At 46.2% G+C, this 23,130-nt stretch overlaps 1 protein-coding gene across 3 annotated transcripts in view; it reads left to right on the plus strand.

The window, feature by feature from the left end:
* Window positions 1–23,130, plus strand: part of CTIF (cap binding complex dependent translation initiation factor) — a 253,727-nt gene that overhangs the window by 197,431 nt on the left and 33,166 nt on the right. For all 3 annotated transcript variants that reach the window (XM_045849928.1, XM_045849927.1, XM_045849930.1), the window contains exon 10: window positions 18,341–18,496. In XM_045849928.1, coding sequence (XP_045705884.1) covers window positions 18,341–18,496 — 156 coding nt within the window. The remainder of the gene's footprint in view (window positions 1–18,340; window positions 18,497–23,130) is intronic.

The following is a 23,130-nucleotide window of genomic DNA, read 5'->3' on the forward strand; positions in this document are numbered from 1 at the left end:
AAACGAGATGGGGTTTTCTTCCCCAACTCCTCCAGTATTTCAGTGGGCACCCCCCTCATCAGAAATATCTCGAAGGCGCCCTGGCTGGCGTGGCTCAGTGGGTTGAGCGCCATCCTACAAACCAAAACTAAAAAGTCACTGGTTTCATTCCCAGTCGGGGCACATGCCTGGGTTACAGGCCAGGTCCCCAGTTGGGGGCGAGCGAGAGGCAACCTATCGGTGTTTCTCTCTCTCCCTCTCTCCAAAAATAAATGCATACAGTCTTAAAAAAAAAAAAGAAAAAGAAAAAATATCTTGAAGGCCTCCTCTCAAATCAGGTCAGCAAGAGCCCCCACACTGCTGTTTTATGCCCAGTTCTACTCTCTCTGTGCCTGGTACATGAGGCCAGTGAAGAAGAGAGAAAGGCAGCAAGAGGTTTCCAGTCTAGCCAAGGAAATAAAAGATCTTGTGAGATTCTGCTGCCAGAACATGAGCTCCTAGGAGAGGGCCCCCCACCTCTGGCTCTGCCATCCGTGCTCCCCACCTTTCTACCTTCTCTCTGCAGAGGCACCGCCCCACTCGCCTGGCTCCGGTTCCCACCACACACTAGCCAGGTGGGAGGGGCCAGACAGACTGCCCCATGGCACCTGGCGTGGATGTCCTTGGTCCCTGACTTGGGAAGGCCAGGGGGCAGGAGGGGACAGGCATTCACCGAGTGTCTCCCCTGGCCTGGGGTTTGTCGTTCTCACGGTGTCTAGCCCTGTTACCCTCTCCCACGTGGGGAATGGGAGACTGTGGGAGATCTTGGGGCTTGCCCAGGGCCGGGGGCTGGGTGGGAGTCAGATCAGCCAGGCCTGTCTGGCGTCCGAGCCCATTGTGCACACTCAACAACACACCGGTGGTTTTCAAACATTTTTAGTAGCAGTTGTTTTTCCAAACTCAATTTCGGGAATGTCCTCAACCACGCAAAACTGACCCGGCAGAGGGGCTCTGCCCAGAACAAGGCACACTGAGCCTCTGCCCGCCCCACGGCCCGTCACCCGCCCCCACAGGTGACCCGAGGCTCTTTGCAACAACAGGAAGGCACATCTGGTCTGCGTCCGGGAACTTGCAGCTCACCGAGAAGGCCTGAGTGCGTCCTTCAGGGCCACCCCCGCCCTTGAGGCGCTGGGCACGGCACAGACGTCGAGTCCAGATGGGTAGGACCACATGGAATGGTATGTCGCAATAGCGGGTCCATTCAGACGGTGACTGGCGCAAACAGCTTCCATTCACATCTTTGCAGAAAATAACAGGCACGGCCTTCGCTTCCACGCCTGTGTCCACATGTGTTTCCCAGAGGCAGGGCGGGAGCCAGGACCCCCATTTCACAGATGCACGCTTCGGCCTTCCCCGAGCCCGCTGGACCTGGGGGTCTCCTCCACCCCAGCCCCACTCCATGTGCTACCCCCGGGGCTGTCACTTAACCGTCGCTCAGAAGACATTTCGGGATACAGCTTGATAAAAGATGTGAGCTCCCCCGTTACAGCTTCCCTGAGGAATAATGACCTATAAATGCTAATGTGACTTTTGAAAGCTTCGTCTTGTGGCAAAGTTCAAAGTCTCGGGTAGATTTGGGCTTCAGGCTGAGTCATTCTGGAATCCCCATTATAGGCCAAATCTTTTCGTGAGCATTTCAAGGGGTTTTCTCAAATTCTATAAATAGTTTAATAACGCCTGTGTCATCATCTATTTTTATCGCCAGCCTTCCAGACAGTTTCAGAAGTAATGGGGCTACTTATTGAGAACAGGATTTCACAAGTCTTCAGTTTCCGATTGCTTCCAGAGCGCAGCCTGTGGGCCTGGCTCTGGGCAGCGGGGTCCCAGACAGACCAGACATTTCTGCCTGGAGGAGGTGCCCTGAGCCTCTTGGAAGAGCCTGGTTCAGGCAGAACCTCTGGGAGCAGACTCCGGGAATCTCCAGAAAGCTGGAGAAGCTGGGTTCTGGCCTCAGCTCCCACTTACCTCACATGGAAAAGCCTGGACAGGACGTTTGTCCACTGTCCACCTCGTTGACCAAACTGCAGAAAGGGGGCATAGTAACCCTTTCCTATTCAGGGAGGCACTCGCGCCAGTTTCATCACTCCATCGCCGCGCTGACCCTGTGCAGGTCAAGTAGTCTCTTTCCATTTCACAGATGAGGACATGGAGGCACAGCCAGCAGCGGGCCCTTTCCTGCTGCAGTCATCTTGCTCCTGAGCTGAGGCCATAGTGACCATACCCCCTCCCCACAGAGAGCTCTATACAATGGATTAGACCTACCTGTGTGGGGCCAGGCCCTGGGGCACGCCTGCCTCCAAGCCCACGGCTACTCTGGGCTGGCTGGCCACCAGTCAGGGAGGATTCCCACCCTGCGGAGCTGACAGCTGGGCCCTCTGTCCTGGGGCAGTCCTCAGGGAAGTGCAGGGCAGAGGCGGGCAACTATCCTGCCTACACCTAGGCCTTCTCAAATAGGACGCCTGCGTGGCAGGTGATTTGCTGGGAGAAGAGTCTCCAGAAGCAGACAGAATCAGAGACCTGAGTTCCAGAACTACCAGCCTCAGAAGGCTGGCGAGACCCCCCCGACCTTGTTCTCCAGTGTGAGGTACCGTGTAGGGGAGAGCCAGTGACACTCGTGGGGAGCACCTGGGAAAAAAGTGCTGCGTGAACGTGTGCTGGAGTTACAGCCACCAAAAGCAGGCAGGCAGCCGGTGAGGTCAGGGTGCAGTGCCAGCACAGCCTGCTGAGTACCTGGTTGCTAAGAGGTGCCCCAGCTCGGTGGACTTCAGTGAGCCTACTCACCTGTCCCTGGCAAGGGGCACCTGTCAGTGTGTCCCTGAGGCTAAATGAAGCAGGCAGGGCAGCCCTCTCTTCTTGCTCAGACTGAAAGGTAAACTTCAAGCCTCTTCTGAAGGCTTTTCGAGGCCACAGCCACAGCAGGTGCTGGCTCCCCCTTGCCCGAGAACTAGGCGTCAGGGCTGCGTAAGTGTGAGACAGAATCCCCACTGAATGGGCCCAACTTCTCAGCTCCGCCCCCTACCACATCCCAGTGCCTCCCCACCCCCAGCCCCACGGATCGGCAGAGCTGAGCTTACCTGACCTGCTTTTGCCAACTCAGAAATGTTCTGAGTGCTCACACTCTGGGAAGCTTGGAAAATGTCTCCAGAATCGTCTAGATTCAACTGGAAGTGGCTGGTGGGAGTTTCCAGCCACAATGTGTTCCTTTGCCCTGGAGCCAAGTGCCAAAAAGAATGCATTCTCGGCCACAGTGCCATGAACCATTCGTCACAGAGAATGTCCCCAGTGATTTTTTTAAAAATATAAATAATAGTTAAAGAGCTAGCATTTGGGACATGATCTTCATGGCTATTTTTAGAGCAAATTCAAGATCATCACCATAATGTCACTCTCTCTTCATTCTTTTTGGAGGGAATTAAAGGGCAGGCGTCACCCCCGGCACGTAGGAAATAGACAGGGGGCTCAGGAGCGTTTCAGGCACATGGGAAAGCCCCACTGATGGTCCCAGGCCAGGGTCTGTGTTTGCGGTGGGCAGCTGTTGTCTCTGTTTGCAATCTGGGGATCTGTCCCTGGGCCCCATCTGCCTTGCCACAGAATTGGTCACATGACTTGAGTCTGGCAAATCAGATGGGAAGCCCATCTCCAGGTCCACAGTGATTGGTCTGAGGGATGGTCACGTGATGAGCAAGGCCAATCAGAATCCTTCCCTGAGATTTGTGGGTCAGACACAGTGGTGAGGGGTCTGTCTTCCTTTGGCTCAGGAGCCATTATAATGGGGGCTGGGAGCTGCTGACAGGCATCCTTGGCAGGAGAGATCTGGTCAACACACACAAAGCTGAGATAGGCAGAGGCAACAGTGGGGTGGGCCAGCCCTGGCATCACTTTTTGAGCCCTGTGCACCAGCTGTGCCCTTGGACCCACCCCTTCCTCACATAAGCCAGCTCAGGCCCTGTGTGCTTAAGGTAGTTCAAGAGGGCTTCCGTCCCGCACAGCTGAGGACACTAACAGTGTCTGGGTGCTAGCAGAGTGGAGCAGCGGAGTAGGGAGGGCTTTGGTGTGGCATGGGCAGGTGTCTGGGCCATGGGCCAGGAGGTCAGGGACACTCAGGGAAGGGCCCAGCCTGAAGTGGAAAAGGACACACCCAAAGGCAGAGTGCAGTGCAGGGCCCGGGGGACATCAGGACCCAAGGCAAGCAACCAATGTCACTCTCCCTCCAGCCTCCGAGATGCCTTTTTCCTCCAGATGGGATGAGGAGCTGCAGCAAACTATTGACAGAGCTGGAATGACCTCTTGGTCCAACTCTCCCTATTCCAGAATCAAGGGACGGCTGAGTCCCCAGCGCCAGGCCTCAGGGCCCAGCAGGACGGAGCCAAGACTGGCAGCTGGGACCACGGTGTGGACGTGAGGGCCCACTGTGAGTGCAGCCTGGCGGGTGTGCCCCTTGGCTGGGGCTGCACACACACAGCCTGCTAGGAGGAGGGGTGTCCAGGTCTGCAGCTGGCTTTGGCAGACAGACTGACTCGGGATACAATGGCCAGGTGGCCAGGAGGACCCTCTGTCATTTGTTAAACACCTACTGTGTGCTAGGTACATTGCACATGTGACACTCCTTGCAGCGAAGGAGGTCTGTCTGACCTGGTCAGAGTGACACCAAGGCCTGGGTTATTCTTCCACAATGCTGCCCCCAGGGGTGTGCTGCTGGGCTGTCCCCAGGCCCCCAGTACCCATCCCTCTAACATCCCACTCTGACTTTTCAAGGAAAAAGACATTTTCTGCCAGCAGTAAGTAAAAGTGTGCTTCTCCTCCCCACAGGAGCGATGGTGGCAGCAGCCACCTCTCTGCACAGAAACAAACCAAAATCACCAGGGGTGTGGAGTGTGGATGGGCAAAGTTCCCTTGGTCATGCATTTTAAAAGAAAGAGAAGGAAACGATAATGGGTTTGCAGGGGTTGTGGCACTGCCCGTCTACTTCAGGAGGTTTCAGAACACACTGGGATCCTTGCGCGTGACCCTCCCCTGTCTCAGGGCAGCAGCCCCCTGCTGCGGCTGCTGGCTGTCGCCGGGGCTGGGGGTGTTTTCCCCCTCTGCCTGAAGGCAGCTGTTTTTGGCTTGACCACAGGACTCGATCATGCCAGAGTTCATGTGGTTATCCAGAGCAGGAAGAATTTCCCAGAATGCCTTGAGAAACCTGAGACACTGAATGGCTTTCAGGGCTTATTGATGTGGCCAGTGCAGGAAATAGCAGTACGTCAATAAATAGTTTTAGGCAGGAAGCGGGGCTTAAATGGTAGCCTTAAAGTTTGGGGAACGGCACTAGGGGTTGCTGGGAGGGAGCCTGCCAGTCAGATGAGGAGCTGGAGCCAAATACCAGACTTTGAAATGGTTGCCACCAAGCTGAGGCCCCTCTCTGGTTCTGGATGAGGGAGACTGAGTTTGAGGCAGAGCTGGGGCCCCAGGGACGGCGCGTTTCAGTTGGCAGAAAAGAGCTCCTTGTTGCAGAGGAAAAGCTGGCAACCTGCAATGTGTGTGCCCAGAGGAGACACACAGGCTGGTTTTGGTGGCCTCGAGTTGGCATGTCCACAGCCCACTTTGCCACCCTTTCAGTGAGAATCTGCACTAGTTGGCAGGTCACTCTCTGAGAGTTCCGCCGTCCTAATTTAAAAAAAAAAAACTAAACTAAACTAAGGAAAAGGGTCACAGCCCGCCAATTTCTTTTTAACTAGCTGTTTTTCTGATTATAAAAAGAAATGTTCACAGAAGAGTAAAGAAATTCAGAAAATAGTAAAAAGTTAAAAAATAAAGGTTACCCATAATTCCACTATTGAGAAATAATTGCTGTTAATACTGGATATTCCTCATCTTTTTTGAAAAAAAATGTATTCAAGGATAAGATTATATAACATGTACAATTTTGTTCTTTTTTTTACTTAGCATTATGTAGCCATTTTTTTCCATGCTATTATAAGCTTTTCACAGATATAATTTTTAATAGGTGCATGAATCATCACTTAATCATTCCCCTATTGTTGGATGCTTAGGTTGTTGAATTATTGTGTGCATTAAGCTTATTTTTCCTGTTATTTTTAATTATTTCCTTATGGTAATTATCCAGAGGTGCAATTACTGGGTCAAACAATAAGAGCACTCTTTAAAAAGCTTATTTTAAGTTTTTCAGGAAAGTGATACCAATTTACACTCGCCATATATGAGAGTTCCTGTTTCACTGCATCCTCACCAGCACTGACAATTACCATTTTTCAGTTTTGATAATACAGCGTGGGGAGGGGGGGGTGTTCATTCATTTGATTGCTACTGAAATTTAATTAGTTCATTTTCATATATTTATCAGCAATTTATGTTTTGACACATAAATTACCTTTTAATGCCCTTTACCCTTACCCTTTGTCACATTTACTGCAGATACTTTCCCCAGAATATTAATTGCCTTCTAAACGTTTCTGTAATATGTTGATGCTTTCCTCTGTTATGTTAATGTAGGAAGCCCTTCTCCATCCAGATATTTGATAAATACTCAATTTAATTTTATTCAAGTTCTTACGGTTTGTCTTTTTTTTTTTTTAACTTGTACCTCTTTATTCCATCTGGAATTAATCTGAGGACCCACTGTGAAGGGAGGCTCTAAATTACCCTTCCCCTCCCCCTGCCTGAGACAGCTGTCCCCGCAGCAGTGCTGTAGTGAATAATGCTTCCCTCTCCGCTGATTTGTGGCTCTTCGGGGACCATGGCATAAACCCTGATGAATGCCAAATTTGTTTCGAGGCTCTCTGATCTACCTTGTCCATTCCTACGTCAGTTTCACAGTCTTGTGATTCTTAAAGATTTCGGACAGGTGAAGAGTAACATAGCTCTTTACAATTTTGTTTTGCTTTGTTTTTAGCTATCTCCCCCGTGGTTCTTTCAAGTTGCTTTTAGGATTTTTTTTTCAAGTCTCCATTCCCCTTTCCCCTCCAAAGTTCCCATTGGAATGTGGAGTACGAATTGGCGTTGAACCTGTGAATCATTGCAGGAATTACCACCTTCACAATGCTGCCTACCCATTAAGGAATACTGTGTCTTTCTTCACTTATTTAAGACTCTTAAATCTCTCAGCTCAGTTTTGCAATTTTCTTCATAGAAATCTTGTGCATTTCTTAATGTCACTTAAGAATTCATATTGCTTTACTAAATGAGCCTTTATGCATTAAAATACCTCACTGAATAATCCTATCTGAGAAAAGCTGTTAATGTTTGTGTATTATTTTGTATTTAAATACTTATTAATTAGTTAGTTCCCAAACTCCATTATTAATTATAATCTGTATTAGAGAATTCTCTTGGGTTTTGCTTATACGTAATTGTGTTAAATCATTTTATCTCCTTCCTTCCAAAGGTCATGGATATTTCTGCTGTTTTTTAATCAGGCCTATTGATGTAATATATTACATTTATAGATTTCCTGATACTAAATCATCCTTGCCTTTTGGGGATAAAATCTCCTTGATTATAGTGGATCTATTTGTTAACATTTCATTTAGAACTTTCACATCTATTCACATTAGAGAAATTAGCCATAGACTTTCTTATTTGTAATTTACTATCATTATGAGATTTTGCCAATAGGAAACTGGAAAAGCATATCTTTTTTATATGTTCAGAATCAGTTTACATAGCAGAGCAATTATCTAATTTTTTTTAAAGATTTTATTTATTTATTTTTTTAGAGAGAGAAGGGAGGGAGAAAGAGAGAGAGAGAGAAACATCAATGTACAGTTGCTGGGGGCCATGGCCTGCAACCCAGGCATGTGCCCTGGCTGGGAATCGAACTTGCGACACTTTGGTTCACAGCCCACACTCAATCCACTGAGCTACGCCAGCCAGGGCCAGTTATCTAATTTTTAAAAGTTTGAATCAATTTACCTAAAAAAATCATAACTTTAGAGACTTCTTCATTTTTTCAGAACTTTATGTTTTGTTTTACAATCTTTAGTCTTTTCTCACTTTTTATTTCTTTTTTTAAATATATTTTATTCATTATGCTATTACAGTTGTCCCATTTTCCCCCTTTATCCCCCTGCCACCCCCTCCCACCCACATTCCTCCCCTTTAGTTCATGTCCATGTGTCATAAGTTCTTTAGCTTCTACATTTTCCATACTATTCCTGCCCTCCCCCGTTTATTTTCTACCTATTGTCCATGCTACTTATTCTCTATATCTTTTCCCCCTCTCTCCTGTTCCCTGTTTCTCCCACTTCCCTGTTGCTAACCCTCCATGTGATCTCCATTTCTGTGGTTCTGCTCCTGTTCTAGTTGTTTGCTTAGTTTGCTTTTGTTTTAGGTATGGTTGTTACTAACTGTGAGTTTGATGTCTTTTTTTACTGTTCATATTTTTTATCTTCTTTTTCTTAGATAAGTCCTTTTAACATTTCATAAAACAAGGGCTTGGTGATGATGAACTCCTTTAACTTGGCCTTATCTGAGAAGCACTTTATCTGCCCTTCCATTCTAAATGAAAGCTTTGCTGGATAGAGTAATCTGGGATATAGGTCCTTGCCTTTCATGACTTGGAATACTTCTTTCCAGCCCCTTCTTGCCTGCAAGGTCTCTTTTGAGAAATCAGCTGACATTCTGATGGGAACTCCTTTGTAGGTAACTGCCCCCTTATCTCTTGCAGCTTCTAGAATTCTCTCCTTCATTTTTATCTTGGGTAATGTAATTATGGTGTGCCTTGGCATGTTCCTCCTTGGGTCCAACCTCTTTGGGACTCTCTGAGCTTCCTGGACTTCCTGGAAGTCTATTTCCCTTGCCAAAATGGGGAAGTTCTCCTTTATCATTTGTTCAAATAACTTTTCCGCTTGTTATGTTTCCTCTTCCCCTTCTGGTACCCCTATAATTTGGATGTTGGAACTTTTAAAGATGTCCTAGAGGTCCCTAAGCCTCTCCTCATTTTTTTTTTTGAATTCTTGTTTCTTCATTCTTTTCTGTTTGGTTGTTCCTTTCCTCCTTCTGGTCCCTTCCATTGATTTGAAACCCAGTTTTCTTTCCATCACTATTGATTCCCTGTGCATTTTCCTTCATTTCTTTTATTGTAGTCTGCATTTGTTCATCTAATTTATGACCAAAGTCCACCAATTCTGTGAGCATCCTGATCACCAGTGCTTTGAACTGTGCATCTGATCGTTGGCTATTTCTCAGTCACTTAAAAAAACTGGCTCTGAGGCTTTTAACTCTGTTTGAGCCATCTTTTTTATTTTATTTTATTTTTTTCCTTTGGTCTGTTCACACCTGTTATGTATGAGGGGCAGAGCCTTAGGTGTTCTGACCAGGGCGGGGCACCTCAGTCGCTGGGTTGTGACTCTGTATGTGGGGGCGGGGTCCAAGAGGGAACAATGGTGCCTGCTCCGCTCTCTCTAGGACTTCAGTCCCCTTTGCCGCTTCCCACAAGCAAATTGGGCCCCTCTGGTGCTGGCTTCCGGGCGTGTAGGTTTGTGTTCTTTCTCGGACTCTGTGGGTTTCTCTAAGGAGCCTCCTGTGAGGCTGAGAGAATCTCCCGGCCTCAACTACCACAGGTGTTTTCAGTCAGTGCCTTTAGGCTTTGTTTCCCAGCGCTGGGTCCCTGGGTTGCTTGGTCTGTGTTGCTGCCCGTTTTCACTTAGTTTGCATGAGATTGTGTGGCTGCGGACAGCAAGCTGCCTTGCGCGCCTCACTGGGTCTGCTCCTTGCCTCTCATGCCCAGGGTCTGCCACCGGGTCTGTCAGCTGCCCCTGTGCTTCTGGGGTCCACCAACTGACATCTGCTCCCTGAGTGCCTGCATATGCCAGCCACTGATTTTTCCTGCTGGTACCCCTCAACCCCTCTCCGTAGGCCTCCGACTCCGCTCCTCCTTACCAGTCTGGATGCATGGTATTCAGACTTCCGTTCAGTTCATTTCTCTCTGTTCTGGTTGGTTTTTGTTTGTAAATTCTTGTCCTTAGTTTTGGTTGCGCGAGGAGGTACAGTGCGACCACCTATGCCTCCATCTTGGCTGGAAGTTGCCTATTTCTTTTTTAGTAAAGTTTGGTGTACTTATTTTTTTAAATCACCTATTTCATCATTTTTTTCCAAAATCATCAGCATGGAATTATAGTTTTTAGTATGCTTTTTATCTACTCCATATTTGTTTCCATATTTTGTTGGCATTTCTAATTTTATTTCTATTTCCTGATTTTATATAAAATTTCCTTTCTCTATTTTCTAATTAATTAATTTCTGGCTTTATCTGTACTACGCCCTAAATTCGATAATATAATTTACTTTACTCAGTACATCCAAAATTTTAACATATAATGAATATTTTAAAAGTAATGAGACATTTTACATTATTTTTTATACTAAGTCTTCAAAAACTAGTATCTACTTTTTTATATTTTTAAGATTTTAGCTATTTATTTTTAGAGAGAGGGAAAGGGAGAGAGAAAGAGAGGGAAAGAAACATCAATGTGTGGTTGCCTCTCACACGCCCCCTATTGGGGACCTGGCCTGCACCCCAGGCATATGCCCTGACTGGGATTCGAACTGGCAACCCTTTGGTTCACAGGCTGGCACTCAATCTACTGAGCCACACCAGCCAGGACAAAAAAAACTAGTATCTATTTTACACCTTACAGCACATCTCAGTTTGTATATCCACATTTGAGCACTCAGTAGCCACACGTAGCTAGTAGCTATCGGATTAGACAGCACAGGTTTAGATGATGTATTTGCTCCCTTTTTTAATAGCTAAAATGGTTAAAACTATGAATTTACCTTTTAGTATAGCTTTGACCACATCCCACAAGTTTTTATAGCTCTTTATTTCCTAAATAATCTACTATCATATATTTGATTACACCTTTATTTCATCTTTCTTTATGAGACTATCTTTTAAATATCCAAGTAATTGACTTTTTTTTTTACTTTTTGAAACTCTTTATTTCATATTTTAACTTAATAAAAAAACTCCACTGTAGTATATTAGGCAACCAGAAAATGGCATCCCACCCTGTCTTGCATCACAATTGCAGGATAAAGACTTCTGTGTAGCTACAGCCTCGCAATCAAATTCCACTTTCTTTTTTTTTAATATATTTTATTGATTATGCTATTACAGTTGTCACATTTCCCCCACTTCACTCCCCTCCACCCTGTACACCTTCTCCCACCCACATTCCCCCCTTTAGTTCATGTCCATGTGTCATACTTACAAGTTCTTTAGCGTCTACATCTCCCATACTATCCTTACCCTCCCCCTATCTATTTTCAACCTACAATCTATGCTACTTATTCTCTGTACCTTTTCCCCCTCTCTCCTCCTCCCACTCTCTTGTTGCTAACCTTCCATGTGTTCTCCATTTCTGTGGTTCTGTTCCTGTTCTAGTTGTTTGCTTAGTTTCTTTTGGTTTTGCTTTAGGTGTGGTTGTTAATAATTGTGAATTTGCTGTTCTTTTACTATACATGTTTTTTCTTTATCTTCATTTCTTAGATAAGTCCTTTTAACATTTCATAAAACAAGGGCTTGGTGATGATGAACTCCTTTAACTTGGCCTTATCTGAGAAGCACTTTATCTGCCCTTCCATTCTAAATGAAAGCTTTGCTGGATAGAGTAATCTGGGATATAGGTCCTTGTCTTTCATGACTTGGAATACTTCTTTCCAGCCCCTTCTTGCCTGCAAGGTCTCTTTTGAGAAATCAGCTGACATTCTGATGGGAACTCCTTTGTAGGTTACTGTCCCCTTATCTCTTGCTGCTTCTAGGATTCTCTCCTTCATTTTTACCTTGGCTAATGTAATTATGGTGTGCCTTGGTATGTTTCTTCTTGGGTCCAACTTCTTTGGGGTTCTCTGAGCTTCCTGTATTTCCTGGTAGTCTATTTCCTTTGCCAAAATGGGGAAGTTCTCCTTTATTATTTGTTCAAATACATTTTCAATCTGTTGCTCTACCTCTTCCCCTTCTGGTACCCCTATAATTCGGATGTTGGGACGTTTAAAGATGTCCTGGAGGTTCCTCAGCTTCTCCTCGTTTTTTTGAATTCTTATTTCTTCATTATTTCCTGTTTGGTTTCTTTTTCTTCCTTCTGGTCCACTCTGTTGTTTTGAGTCCTAGTTTCCTTCTCATCACTGTTGGTTCTCCGTGCATCTTCCTTCATCTCTTTTATGGTAACCTGCATTTTTTCATGTAATTTGCACCCAAAATCACCCAATTCTGTGAGCTTTCTGATCACCAGTGTTTTGAACTGTGCATCTGATAGGTTAGCTATTTCTTGGTCACTCAAAAGGATGAGTTCTGGGGCACCGATTTGTTCTTCTATTTGAGCCATCGCTCGCTCTTTTTTTTACCGGTCTGGTCGCCAAATTCCACTTTCTTACCCTGACAGGTGTGGCTCAGTGGGGTGGGAATCATCCCAGAAAGCGAAGGGTCACCAGTTCAATTTCCGGGTGGGGCACGTGCCTGTGTTGCAGGTCCGGTCGCTAGTCAGGAGGTGTTCGAGAGGCAACCGATTGATGTATCTCTCTCACATCAATGTTTCTCTCCTTCTCTGTCTCCCTCCCTTCCCCTCTCTCTAAAAATAAATAAATAAATAAAATTTTAAATTCTACGTATTACTTTTTTTAGACTGTAAAACGTGGTTCTAAAGTTAAACTTAAATCCTTCTACATTTAGGGTTACCTACTCCATAGAATGGCTTAGGATGCTTTAGAAGAGAGTAACATTCTTGTTTAGAGTAAAAATCTCATTTCCATGCTGTGAAAACCCAGAAAACACGTTCTAAATTGATGGTTCCAGGAAAGGAGAGAAAACTGAGTGGCAAGATGAAATGATATTTTTAATTATGGTCCATAAGATACTCTCTGGCATTCAACTAGTCCAGGCAAGACCACTATGCATTGCTACTAAGCTCTGGTCACAAGCCTTTTCTAGGTTAGAAAGCAAGCCAAGGAAACTCGACTCCCTGTTTCCCTAACAGCAAGTAGTATACTTTTTAAAGTATGAATTGTAGACATTCCAAACATTATATGTAAAGAAACATTTAAAATGTAATTCTTCCTAAAAGGTTATGTTTGCTGCTTAAACTTTTAGTTAAAATGAAAGGTAGCAGGTTGTAACACATTTTAATAGTTCACACACACAAAGGAATCCAAGGGCAAAATTTAACATAAAACATGAATTGTCCTTTTTTGGTTCTTAAGACATGCAGCACCAAAATAGCAAACTGCTAGTTACTTTTCTAAGTAGATTAAAATCAAGATTAACAAAATGTCCAATGCATGTCAAATTATAGCCACTATGAGTTAAAAATTCTGTGGGTTGTGAAGCTCTTTCGCTGGCCATTTTGGCCTAGAATTTCAGTATAAATGAGACTAGAAATGACAGGCTGTGGGAGCAAGGGATTTTTTTTCTTGAATAGTTAAAGAGGGAAATTTTTATCTAGAATGAATTATCTGAAAGATGGAAAAGAATATATAAAGCCAGGCATTACCAAAATTTGAAAATATAACAGAAATTAGAATACAAGAACAGTACTATGTTATTGAAGATTTTAAAAACTTTCTAAACATTTTGAAGGAGGTAAATACATAAACTATTTGGGGAAATTATTTGACTGTTAAATAAAAAATCATGTATTTTTTGGCCTGGCTGGTGTGGCTCAGTGGACTGAGTGCTGGCCTGCGAACTGAAAGGTCGCTAGTTCGATTCCCAGTCAGGGCACATGCCTGGGCTGCAGGCCAGGTCCACAGTTGCGGGCATGCAAGAGGCAACTGATTGTTTCTCTTACACATTTATGTTCCTCTGCCTCTCTTTCCCCCTCCCTTCCCGTCTTTCTAAAAATAATAAAAAAAAATTTTTTAAATCATATATTTCTCTTTTTCCCTGCAGGTCTTTGAAGTGGTAAAGTCCTTAAATTATATGGCAATTTTATAACTATTAAAATAATCAAGGAAAATTACATAGCCAAATACAATATAAGTACATATATCTACATAGATGTATAGGCAATGTTACAAAGTTTCATTAGCATGTACCCTTTAGAATGATGGTCTTAGTTTTCATTAATGTAGCGAAGTCTAGTCAAGTTGGTTAAAAAGCTATTCTCTTCAGATACAAGTTGTTAAGGAGGCTTTATTTGATCTTTCATGAAATTGCTGAGAATAGTGAACATGCCTCCTTTAATATTCTTCTTTTAGAATGTGTTCTAAGAAATGTTTGATTTAGAAAATTTCACAAGTCCACTTATACCGATCAACTTCACCACCTTTCTTACGTGTTTATAAAATAATAATGCTCTAACTTTATTTATTTTTAAAGAAAGTGATTCCTGGGTAGACCTTAAATTGTATTTGCTAAATTTTAGGTTGTATAAATGTCCTTCTGGTCTTCCTGATTGGAAGGCAGATAAAAGCAACTAAAAAGTTCTCAAATGTAAGTAAATATTTCCAAACTGTCCAGAAAAAGTCCAGCCATTGTTAACATAATGAGAACAGTTTGCGTGACATCAATATAACCTGGCAGCCCAGGAGAGTGGACTGGAATGTGCATGGGTGAACAATGACAACTTCACTGTACTAGTCAGTGGGGGCAGTATACACTTTGGAGTGAGCATGTGCACTGTGTGGCCATCGCATTCAAAATGACTGAGCAAGTAGAGCAATGAATCTGCATCAAATTTTGCATTAAGCTTGAACATTCCTCTCATGGAAACCATTCGGATGATTCAAAAGGCTTTCGAGGATGATGCAATGAGCTCAGCACAAATAAAAGTGTGGCACGAATACTTCAAAGATGGCCGAGAATCTGTTGAAAGTGATCCACATTCTGGAAGGCTTGCAACAAGCAGAGCACCTGAGAGGGCTGAACGTGTACAGCTGCAGTCAACAAAGATCAGTGACTGACAGTGCAAGAACCAAAAGCTGAGCTGAGGATTCCAATACCTACTGTGTCTGAGATTTTGATGCAGGATCTTGGCATGAAACACGTCATGGCAAAACTCGTTCCACAGCTTCTGCTACCGGAGCAGAAGGAGCATTGTGCTGCAGTTGCGAATGACTTTGATTCAAACCCCTACGAAGGAACCAGATTTCCTCAAGAAGGTCATAACCAGAGATGAATCATGTGTCTACAGCTATGATCCGGAAACGAAGGCCCACTCGTCTCAGTGGAAGTGTCCTGGCTCTTCATGCCCAAAGGAAGGGCAGCAAAGTTGCAGCAAGGTCAAGATCATGTTAACTGCGTTTTTTGATTGGGAAGGTGTCCATCACAAGTACGCCCCTCCCAGCCAAACACTTAATAAGGTGCACTACCTCAATGTTCTTCGTCAGTTGAGAGGTGCACTATGATGAAAACAACCACAGCTGTGGGCACCTGGTGATTGGCAGCTTCATCACCACAATGTGGCCACTTATGTATCGCGTCTCTGATACATCACATCTTTGATACGTCAAGTCGCCCAGGTGACTCAGCCCTCCTACAGTCCAGATTTGGCACACTGAAACTTCTGGCTTTTCCCAAAACTAAAATCACCTTTGAAAGGGAAGAGATTTCAAGCCATCAATGAGATTCAGGAAAATATGATGGGGCAGCTGATGGTGATTCCAGCAAAGGATTTTGCAGAGTGTTTTGAACAGTGGAAGAGACTCTGGGAGAACTATGTGAGGTCCCAAGGTGCCTACTTTGAAGGGGACTAAGGTATCATTGTCCTATGTACAAGGTTTCTTGTATCTTGTCTGTATTCTTCTTGTATAAATATCTCTTTTTCACATTGCATGGCTGCATACTTTCTGGACAGAGTTCATCTGCTAATCCATTTCTATCCCCCCAAAAGCACAGTTCATTTTGGGTGAGAAATGGACACCTTTTGGTTAGGAAAAGAATTTAACTGATGATTAAGTATAGAAATTTGCATAATTTTAAGAAGACTGGTTTAAATCAAGATACAATAGTAATTCTAACCTAGGCTTCATTGCCTGGTCTGATCGATAACTGGCTATTTTTTTAATTGTTCTTAATTCTCGGCCCAAGTATGCAACCTGTAGAATTTCTGCATTTTCAAATTCATAGTAGAATCACAACTTACAATGAGGCTAGTTTCAATGTAGTCTTATTAATTACATTACTTAAGTGATCCAGGTCATTAATTTTTGTAAATTTAATCAGTCATAGAATACTAGTGCTTGTATTTCCCAATAAGTCTGTTTTGAGTCTGTGCTATGTAGTGCGTGATGTTTTATGTTATCTATTAAGGGTTGTATTTTTGTCGTTGTAAATAACCTTTTAATGTTATTTAATGATCGTAATCTTGAAAACTACTTTGACATTACTAGTGCTTTAATTTCATCTGCCCACAATTATTTTGCTCATCCATTTATTTTATCTGTCTTGTTTTCAGTTCTGCTCGTGGTTACTAGCGCTTCCTTTAATGTTTCTGAAGGTATACTTTAATTTCTACTTCTCTGATTATCAGACTTAGGAAAGCAGCAATAACTTGTGAAACCTTACAGTCTAAATTATAAAATGCTGCATGCTTTACGATTTTCAGCCCCTCTCTACTCAGTATTTATCAGTCTTCAGTAATTTAATCTTAGATGAAGTCACACTATTGTGAACTTCTTATTTAAATTACATTTAGAAATTAAATATCCTCTCTTTCAAGGATCATTTCTAGTTTCTGATTCAGTCTTATAAGTATAATTCTAATTACTTATTTTGACTTCATTTCTCATCCTTCTAAACCATGATTCCCTTAGAGCGGAGTCATAAATTTTGTTGTTTGGAGCATGCATTCAAGAAAGTTTCCAAATTTTTAATTATTTTAAATTGTGGTAAGAAGAAAAAATGTGTGACATGAAATTTACCATCTCAACCATTTATACTTATGCAGTTCAGTCATGTTAAGTATAAGTCACATTGTTATGCAACCCATCTCCAAAACGTTTTCGTCTTACCAAAAACTGAAACTTTAACCCATGGTCCCCTCTCCCCATCTCCCAGCAACCCCCATTCTACTTTCTGTTTCTACAATTTTAACCACTCTAGATACCTATTGGAATATACAATGTCGGTCCTTTGGGGACTGGCTTATTCACTGAGCGTAATGTCCTCCTCACCCAGGCTGTGTCATGTGTCAGAACCCCTTCCCTGTTTAAGGCTGAATAATACTCCATTGTGTGCGCCGACCACTTTTTATCATTCATCCATTGATAGACGCGTGGGCTGCTTTCACCTCTTGGACCCTGTCAGTCATGCTGCTGTGGGCGTGGACATGCAAATATCTCTTCAAGACCCTGCTTTCAGTTCTTTTGGATGTATACCCAGAAGTGAAATTGTTGGATCATATTGTAATTCTATTTTTAATTACTGAGGGACAGCCACACTGCTTTCCATGGCAGCTGTACCATTTAGGTTTTGTTTTTTTAGAGACAAGCACGTGGGTGGGATTTTCAAAAACATTTGCTTATGTAAGACTCTTTCTCTTGCTTGCACTCATAACTAGGTGTGTCCTTTTATCCTCAAGCAAATGAAGATATTGCTTCAATATCTCTGAATTTTAACATCAAATATAAAAGGACAACAATACCACTCCTTTGTAAGAAATCTAGGGTGGGTTTTGGTTTTTTTTTCCTTCACAGCTATTGGTAGAATTTTTTTTCTCTTTGAAATTAAAATGAAAATTCTCTGGCTAAATAAATGTGAGCTCCCAATGTCCCTCTACCTGGAGCTCCCAGTGGCTCTTAATACCTTCTCTTGTAACACAGCTATGAGCTAACATGTCTTATCTTAGCCTTAATGCAGTGCCTGGCACACAATGGGGCGATAATATTTTCAAGGAGGGTAAATGAACGTATGAGTGACTCTAATTTTTCTACCATCCTCTAGGTCCCCTGCAGGCAGGGACTGTAGCTGTCTCTAGCCCAGGGCTGGGCCTCCCTTGACCACTGCTAATATGCACCCGGCAATGTTCTGATTGCCCTCCCTCTGTGAAGGGCAGCATGTTAGCAAAGGGAGGGGCTTGAGGCTCAGGGAGTTGAATGGGGGAGGTGATGACTCTGGGGAAGTGTCATCTTCCCCCCCCACCGCCCCCCGCCCCATCTCAGTATTGGAGTCAGCTGAGACGAGGCTGAGGGGCCCCCAGTCTTGGGACCCTGAAGAACAGGTGCCATAGCCAAAGAGCACAGTGGTCCTGCTGCCCACCCTGAGTCCCAGCATTCGTGCTCCAGCCACGCGTCACCCACCCCCTTCCTCCTTGAAAGCACGGGGTTCGCCCCGTGCCCCTGACCAGCCGCGCTGAGACTGACCCGGTGTCTTGTCCCTCTACAGAAGGACTTCACAGTGCGGGAGGAGCTGCAGCAGCAGGACGTGGAGCGCTGGCTGGGCTTCATCACCTTCCTGTGCGAGGTGTTCGGCACCATGCGCAGCAGCACCGGCGAGCCCTTCCGCGTGCTCGTCTGCCCCATCTACACCTGCCTCAGGGAGGTAAGACGCCCCCGCGCTGCAAGCCGGCCGCTGCGAGGTCTGGGAGGGAAACTCGGCCCAGAGGCCCTGGGAAGGCTGAGGGGTGCTGGTGCAAAGTGATGGTCCTTGGGTAAACAGCAACATCACCCTGCCCCCTTCCGTGTACTAAAATAAAGCCAGGTTTTTACTTATTGAGTTTACAGAAAGGGAAATAGCCCCCCTCCACAGAAAGCTTTTCAGACTGCTGGAATTCATAATCTAGACCACGGCCTGCAGGAGGCATTATTTGAATGAATGGATCTTTGGACTGGATTGGTTTATTGTTTAATTTTATATCTATATATTAAAAGATTTGCTTCTAAATTTCATCTGAAAAAGAAACAAGAACAACCAAGAAGCATTTGGGAAGCAAGGAGTCAGTGGGGTACTGCCCCCACTGGGCACGATAGCCCACCCCTGGAGGCCACACTGGCCGCCCTGCTGGACGGCACTGGCAGGGGCGAGTGTGGAAGCTGGGAGCTCACCGGTGGGGCCGGGAACACAGCTGAGTGAATGAATGGGGAGGGCTGTCTGCGCTCCTGGTGTACTTCTGAGTACCAGCAGACCCTGCTGCCGTGAGTGACCCAGAAGGGTGAACGTACTGTGGGCTCCTGGGGTACCAGCCCGGCGGCACCGTCGTCTAGGGTGCACGACTCTGGAAGAGAATCGCGCGACGGTGAAACCAGGGGTTGGTTTTGTATGTTCGGGTGACCTGTGGGTTGCCTCTTGGAGCTGTCACCTTGTTGCTCAGGTAGACGAATCTGAAGGTCAGGAAGAGGTCAGCCCGGGGACCCGGACTGAGCGTTGTGTGAAGCGTTGATGTGTAGCTGGTGCTCAGGACCGGGGACTGGATGGGGTCACCCAGGGAGAGGGTGCTGGTGGAGGAGAGGACAGGAGCCAGCAAGGAGGAGCTGGAGGAGTGACCGGGGGCCAGGAGGCTTGGGTCAGAGAAGGTCGCAGGATACATGGGGCTCTTCGCAGCGCTCTGCAGGAGCCGGGGTCAGCCCACACTTCCCACATGCCCTCCCCTCCCACCCCAGCAGCGGGTCCCAGGACCTAAGGCAGAGTAGCCTCTGGGGAACTGAAAGAACCAGGAGGAAAGATAGCAGAGTGAAGAGAAGGGAGGGGGGTCTGTATTGGTCCTGAAGCAGTTGTTTGTGAGGAAGCAGGGTGCTCATTCCAGACTGCGCGGCGCCCGGGAAAGCCAAGCGCGCAGCCTCTCCCGGGCACTCGTAGGGCCGTGAGCCTCTGCTGCTCAGCACAGCCAGATATCATCTCAACACGTGCACTTGAATTCCGACTTGTTTCTCAGATTCAGACAGTGGTCTCTCCCAATTTTATTTCACTCTCCAAGTGTCTGAAGCTCAGAGCACAGCACCAGGAGAGGCCATAGCTTTGCTCTTTGGTATCCCTTTAGGGCTGACCTGAAGACTGCCCTCTTGGAGGGAGGAGACCAGCCCCAATGGCCCCTTGGGGGTCCACCCCATCCCTGCCTGAGTTGCCCTGAGCCCCTGACAACCTACCTTAAGGCAGAAAGCAGCACTGTTCTGGGACAATAACTTGGATTGTCCCAACATGTTCCCTCTGTGTGACCTGGGTACCCCAGTACTGCTGTTGCCTGCTCCCCCAAGCAGAAAACAGGGCTGAGCACTGGCCCCGGCTGCCGGGACACTTCCAACCCCACCTGAGGTAGCGCAGATGTTCTGGTGAGACCTGGAAGGTGCCCACCTGTTCGATGCATTTGCCTCTTTGGGACAGTGTCTCAAACACAAGCCTCTGCCATGCTCACGGTGAACTTGAGGAATAAGTAAATCATTCGTGGCTTCCACCACTTTGTAGAAGAGGAAATGGGAGCCCCATGTTCCAACCTACCTGCTTGGGGCCTCGTGGTGCGGTGGTTCTAGAGCATCAGCCGTGGGTTCAAATCCTGCCTCTTCCATTGTCTAGCTGTGCCATCCTGGGGAAGATTCACCTGCCCTGAGCCTCAGTTCCTTATTGGCAAAGGGGGGTCATGCTGCTTAATCTACAGGGTTTTGGGAGGAAGACGTGGTGAGCAGAGGGTGCTAAGTGCACTAGGGCAGCTAGGTTGGAATGTGGAAGGAAATGCCAGGGGCCTTGTTCTAGGGCAAGGCGGCTCTCAGAGAGCTGGGTGTCCTCCAGTCTGACTCAGGGCCTGGGCACATGCCCGATCTGAAAGGGGCACGGGGGCTGAATGCCCTTCCAGGGACACACAGCCAGTCCTATGCCAGACCTGGCCCCTAGCTCCTGAACTCCCGATCCGGAGCCCTCTCCAATAGAGAGCTCAGCTTCCCTAAAACAGGACCTTAAGAAAAGGTCAGGACAGAAAGGTTTGCCCTGGGGATCTTACCGGTCCCTTTGGAGAGCCTGTGCCTTCCCCAGAATCCAGGAGAGAGACACCCGAATTCTTAGAGTCAGTTGCTGCCTCCCCTACCTTACCATACACACATACATACTCACACCCGGTCCTGACCCAAAGCAAATGGAGCCACCTCTAAGAAGTTTCTGGAAGCCAAAGGCACTGCTGCTGCCTCTCTCCATGCTGGAAGAGTTTAGGCTTTTGCCCTGAGGCCATGCAGGTGGCTGGTCCTAAATTAGCAGAGCTCACGTCCCCTGAAGTCCTCCCAACTGCCAGAACCAGCCCCAGGCCCACCGCTCCAGCTGCCCACTAAACAACATCCAGGTCACACCCCAAGCCCCTCCAACAAGACATGGCTGGAACTGCACCCCAAAGCCCTCCTGCTCAGCCCTGGCATGGGTCCAGACCCATCTTCCTGCCTCCCTGCGTCCAGAGCACCCCATCCTTACAGCTCTATCCCTTTCTTTTCGCCTTAGACTACGCCTTATAGTAATAGCTCAGTGGACAGGGTTGTCCAGAGCATGCCTTGCATTCTTTGCCCTTTTAACTCAGACCATAAACGGTATCATCCTCATTTTCCAGAGAACAGAGAGGCATCTTGCTCAGGGCCACACAGCCAGCAGGCAGCAGAGTCCTGTTGGAATCCAGGTTTGAGCCAGGGAGCTCCTACTCCGGCCTGCCCTGCCTCCCTGCCCGGGAGCAGCGCACGGCTGCTCTCCTTCTCTCCTTCTCTTCTCAGGCATAGCCCAGCGCCCGATGCGTGGCGGAGACCAAAGCACTCTTTGTGGAATCGATCCTGTTTTTGCCATAAATAGCATTTGCCGATCGGAGATCCTTCTTTGAGGGACAGAGAGGAATAATTTTCAATGAGTTCTTTAATTTGTTTAAGAGCCAATGGTTTCTGCCAAGACGGTTTTCAGAGTGATTGAAGAGGGTTATTGATGGCCCGAAGCTGCATGAGTCTCCTCGCCCTCCTGTTTACAACTGCACGGGCCTCCCAGGCCCTTTTTAATTTTGTTAATGTTTTCAAATGTTTTATCGTGGTAAAAGCACGGAACATGCGATCTGTCCCTTTGACAGATTTCAAAGTGTACAAAATACTGTTATCTGTAGGCACGGTGTTGTACGGCTCTCTGGAAATTACTCAGCTTGTGTAACTGAAATCTCGTCCCCGGTGGTTAGCAGCTCCCCACTGCCGCCTGCCCCAAGCCTCTGGCAGCCCCCATTCTGCTCTTCGCCTCTACGGGTATGACTGGTTTGTGGAGATACGTAGTATTTGTCCTGTGACTGGCGTGTTTCACTCGGCGTCATGTCTTCCAGATTCGTGCGTGCCGTTGCACGTGTCTGAATGCCCTTCTTTTTAAAGGCTGAATAGTATTCCATTGTACGGATACAGCACATTTTTTAAACCGTTCATTGGTCAGTGGACACTGAGCTTGTGTCCAGATCTTGACTGCTGTGAACAGTGCCGCTGCCTCTTCCAGACCGTGATTTCCGTTCTTCTGAAGGAACACGCAGAGGTGGGGTCGCTGGCTCCCGCGGTGGCTCGGTGCGCATGAGGGACCGCCCCGCCGAATCCCCACAGCGGCTGCGCCGTTGCCCACTCCCACTGACAGCGTCCAGGAGTCCCGATTTCTCCGCATGCTTCCCAGCTCCTGCCGTCTTTCACATACACAGGAGTGGACAAAAGTAGGCTTACAGTTGTGAGTACACCGAACACTGAGTCTGTTCTTGTATTATTATTTGTTGATGAACTTGTCTTTTTCCGTATGAACAACTGTGGCCCTACTTTTGCCCACCGTGGTGTATGCCCCCCTAACTGCTGTCAGGTGATGCCGCTTGGTTTTGATGCGCATTTCCCTGGTGAGGAGTGGCACTGAGCACGTTTTCATACACCTGTTGGCCGTGTGTAGGTCTTCTCTGGGAAAATGTGATTCACATCCGTAGCCTGTTTTTAAAGTCTGGTTGTTAGGGTTTTTGCTGTTGGGTGGAAGGTGTTTTTTATATACGGGGTCCAGCAGAAGTAAGGCCTGCTTAGGTGTGGCTGGTGGGGTAATAACACGGGTGTACTGATTTATTGCTTTATTTTGAACATTTCACCTAACATGTCACATGGTGTGCTTGAGCGTGATATTGATATGTTACAGAATTACATGCTTATGATTTTGTAATAAAAGTTTTTGTAATAAATAAGGGGCATTTGTTGTGCCTGGCCCTGTATTTTTGAGAATCGACCCCT

Source organism: Phyllostomus hastatus, unplaced genomic scaffold (genome assembly GCF_019186645.2).
Source record: "Phyllostomus hastatus isolate PE091 unplaced genomic scaffold, TTU_PhHast_1.1 phas_contig_80, whole genome shotgun sequence".
NCBI lineage: Eukaryota > Metazoa > Chordata > Mammalia > Chiroptera > Phyllostomidae > Phyllostomus > Phyllostomus hastatus.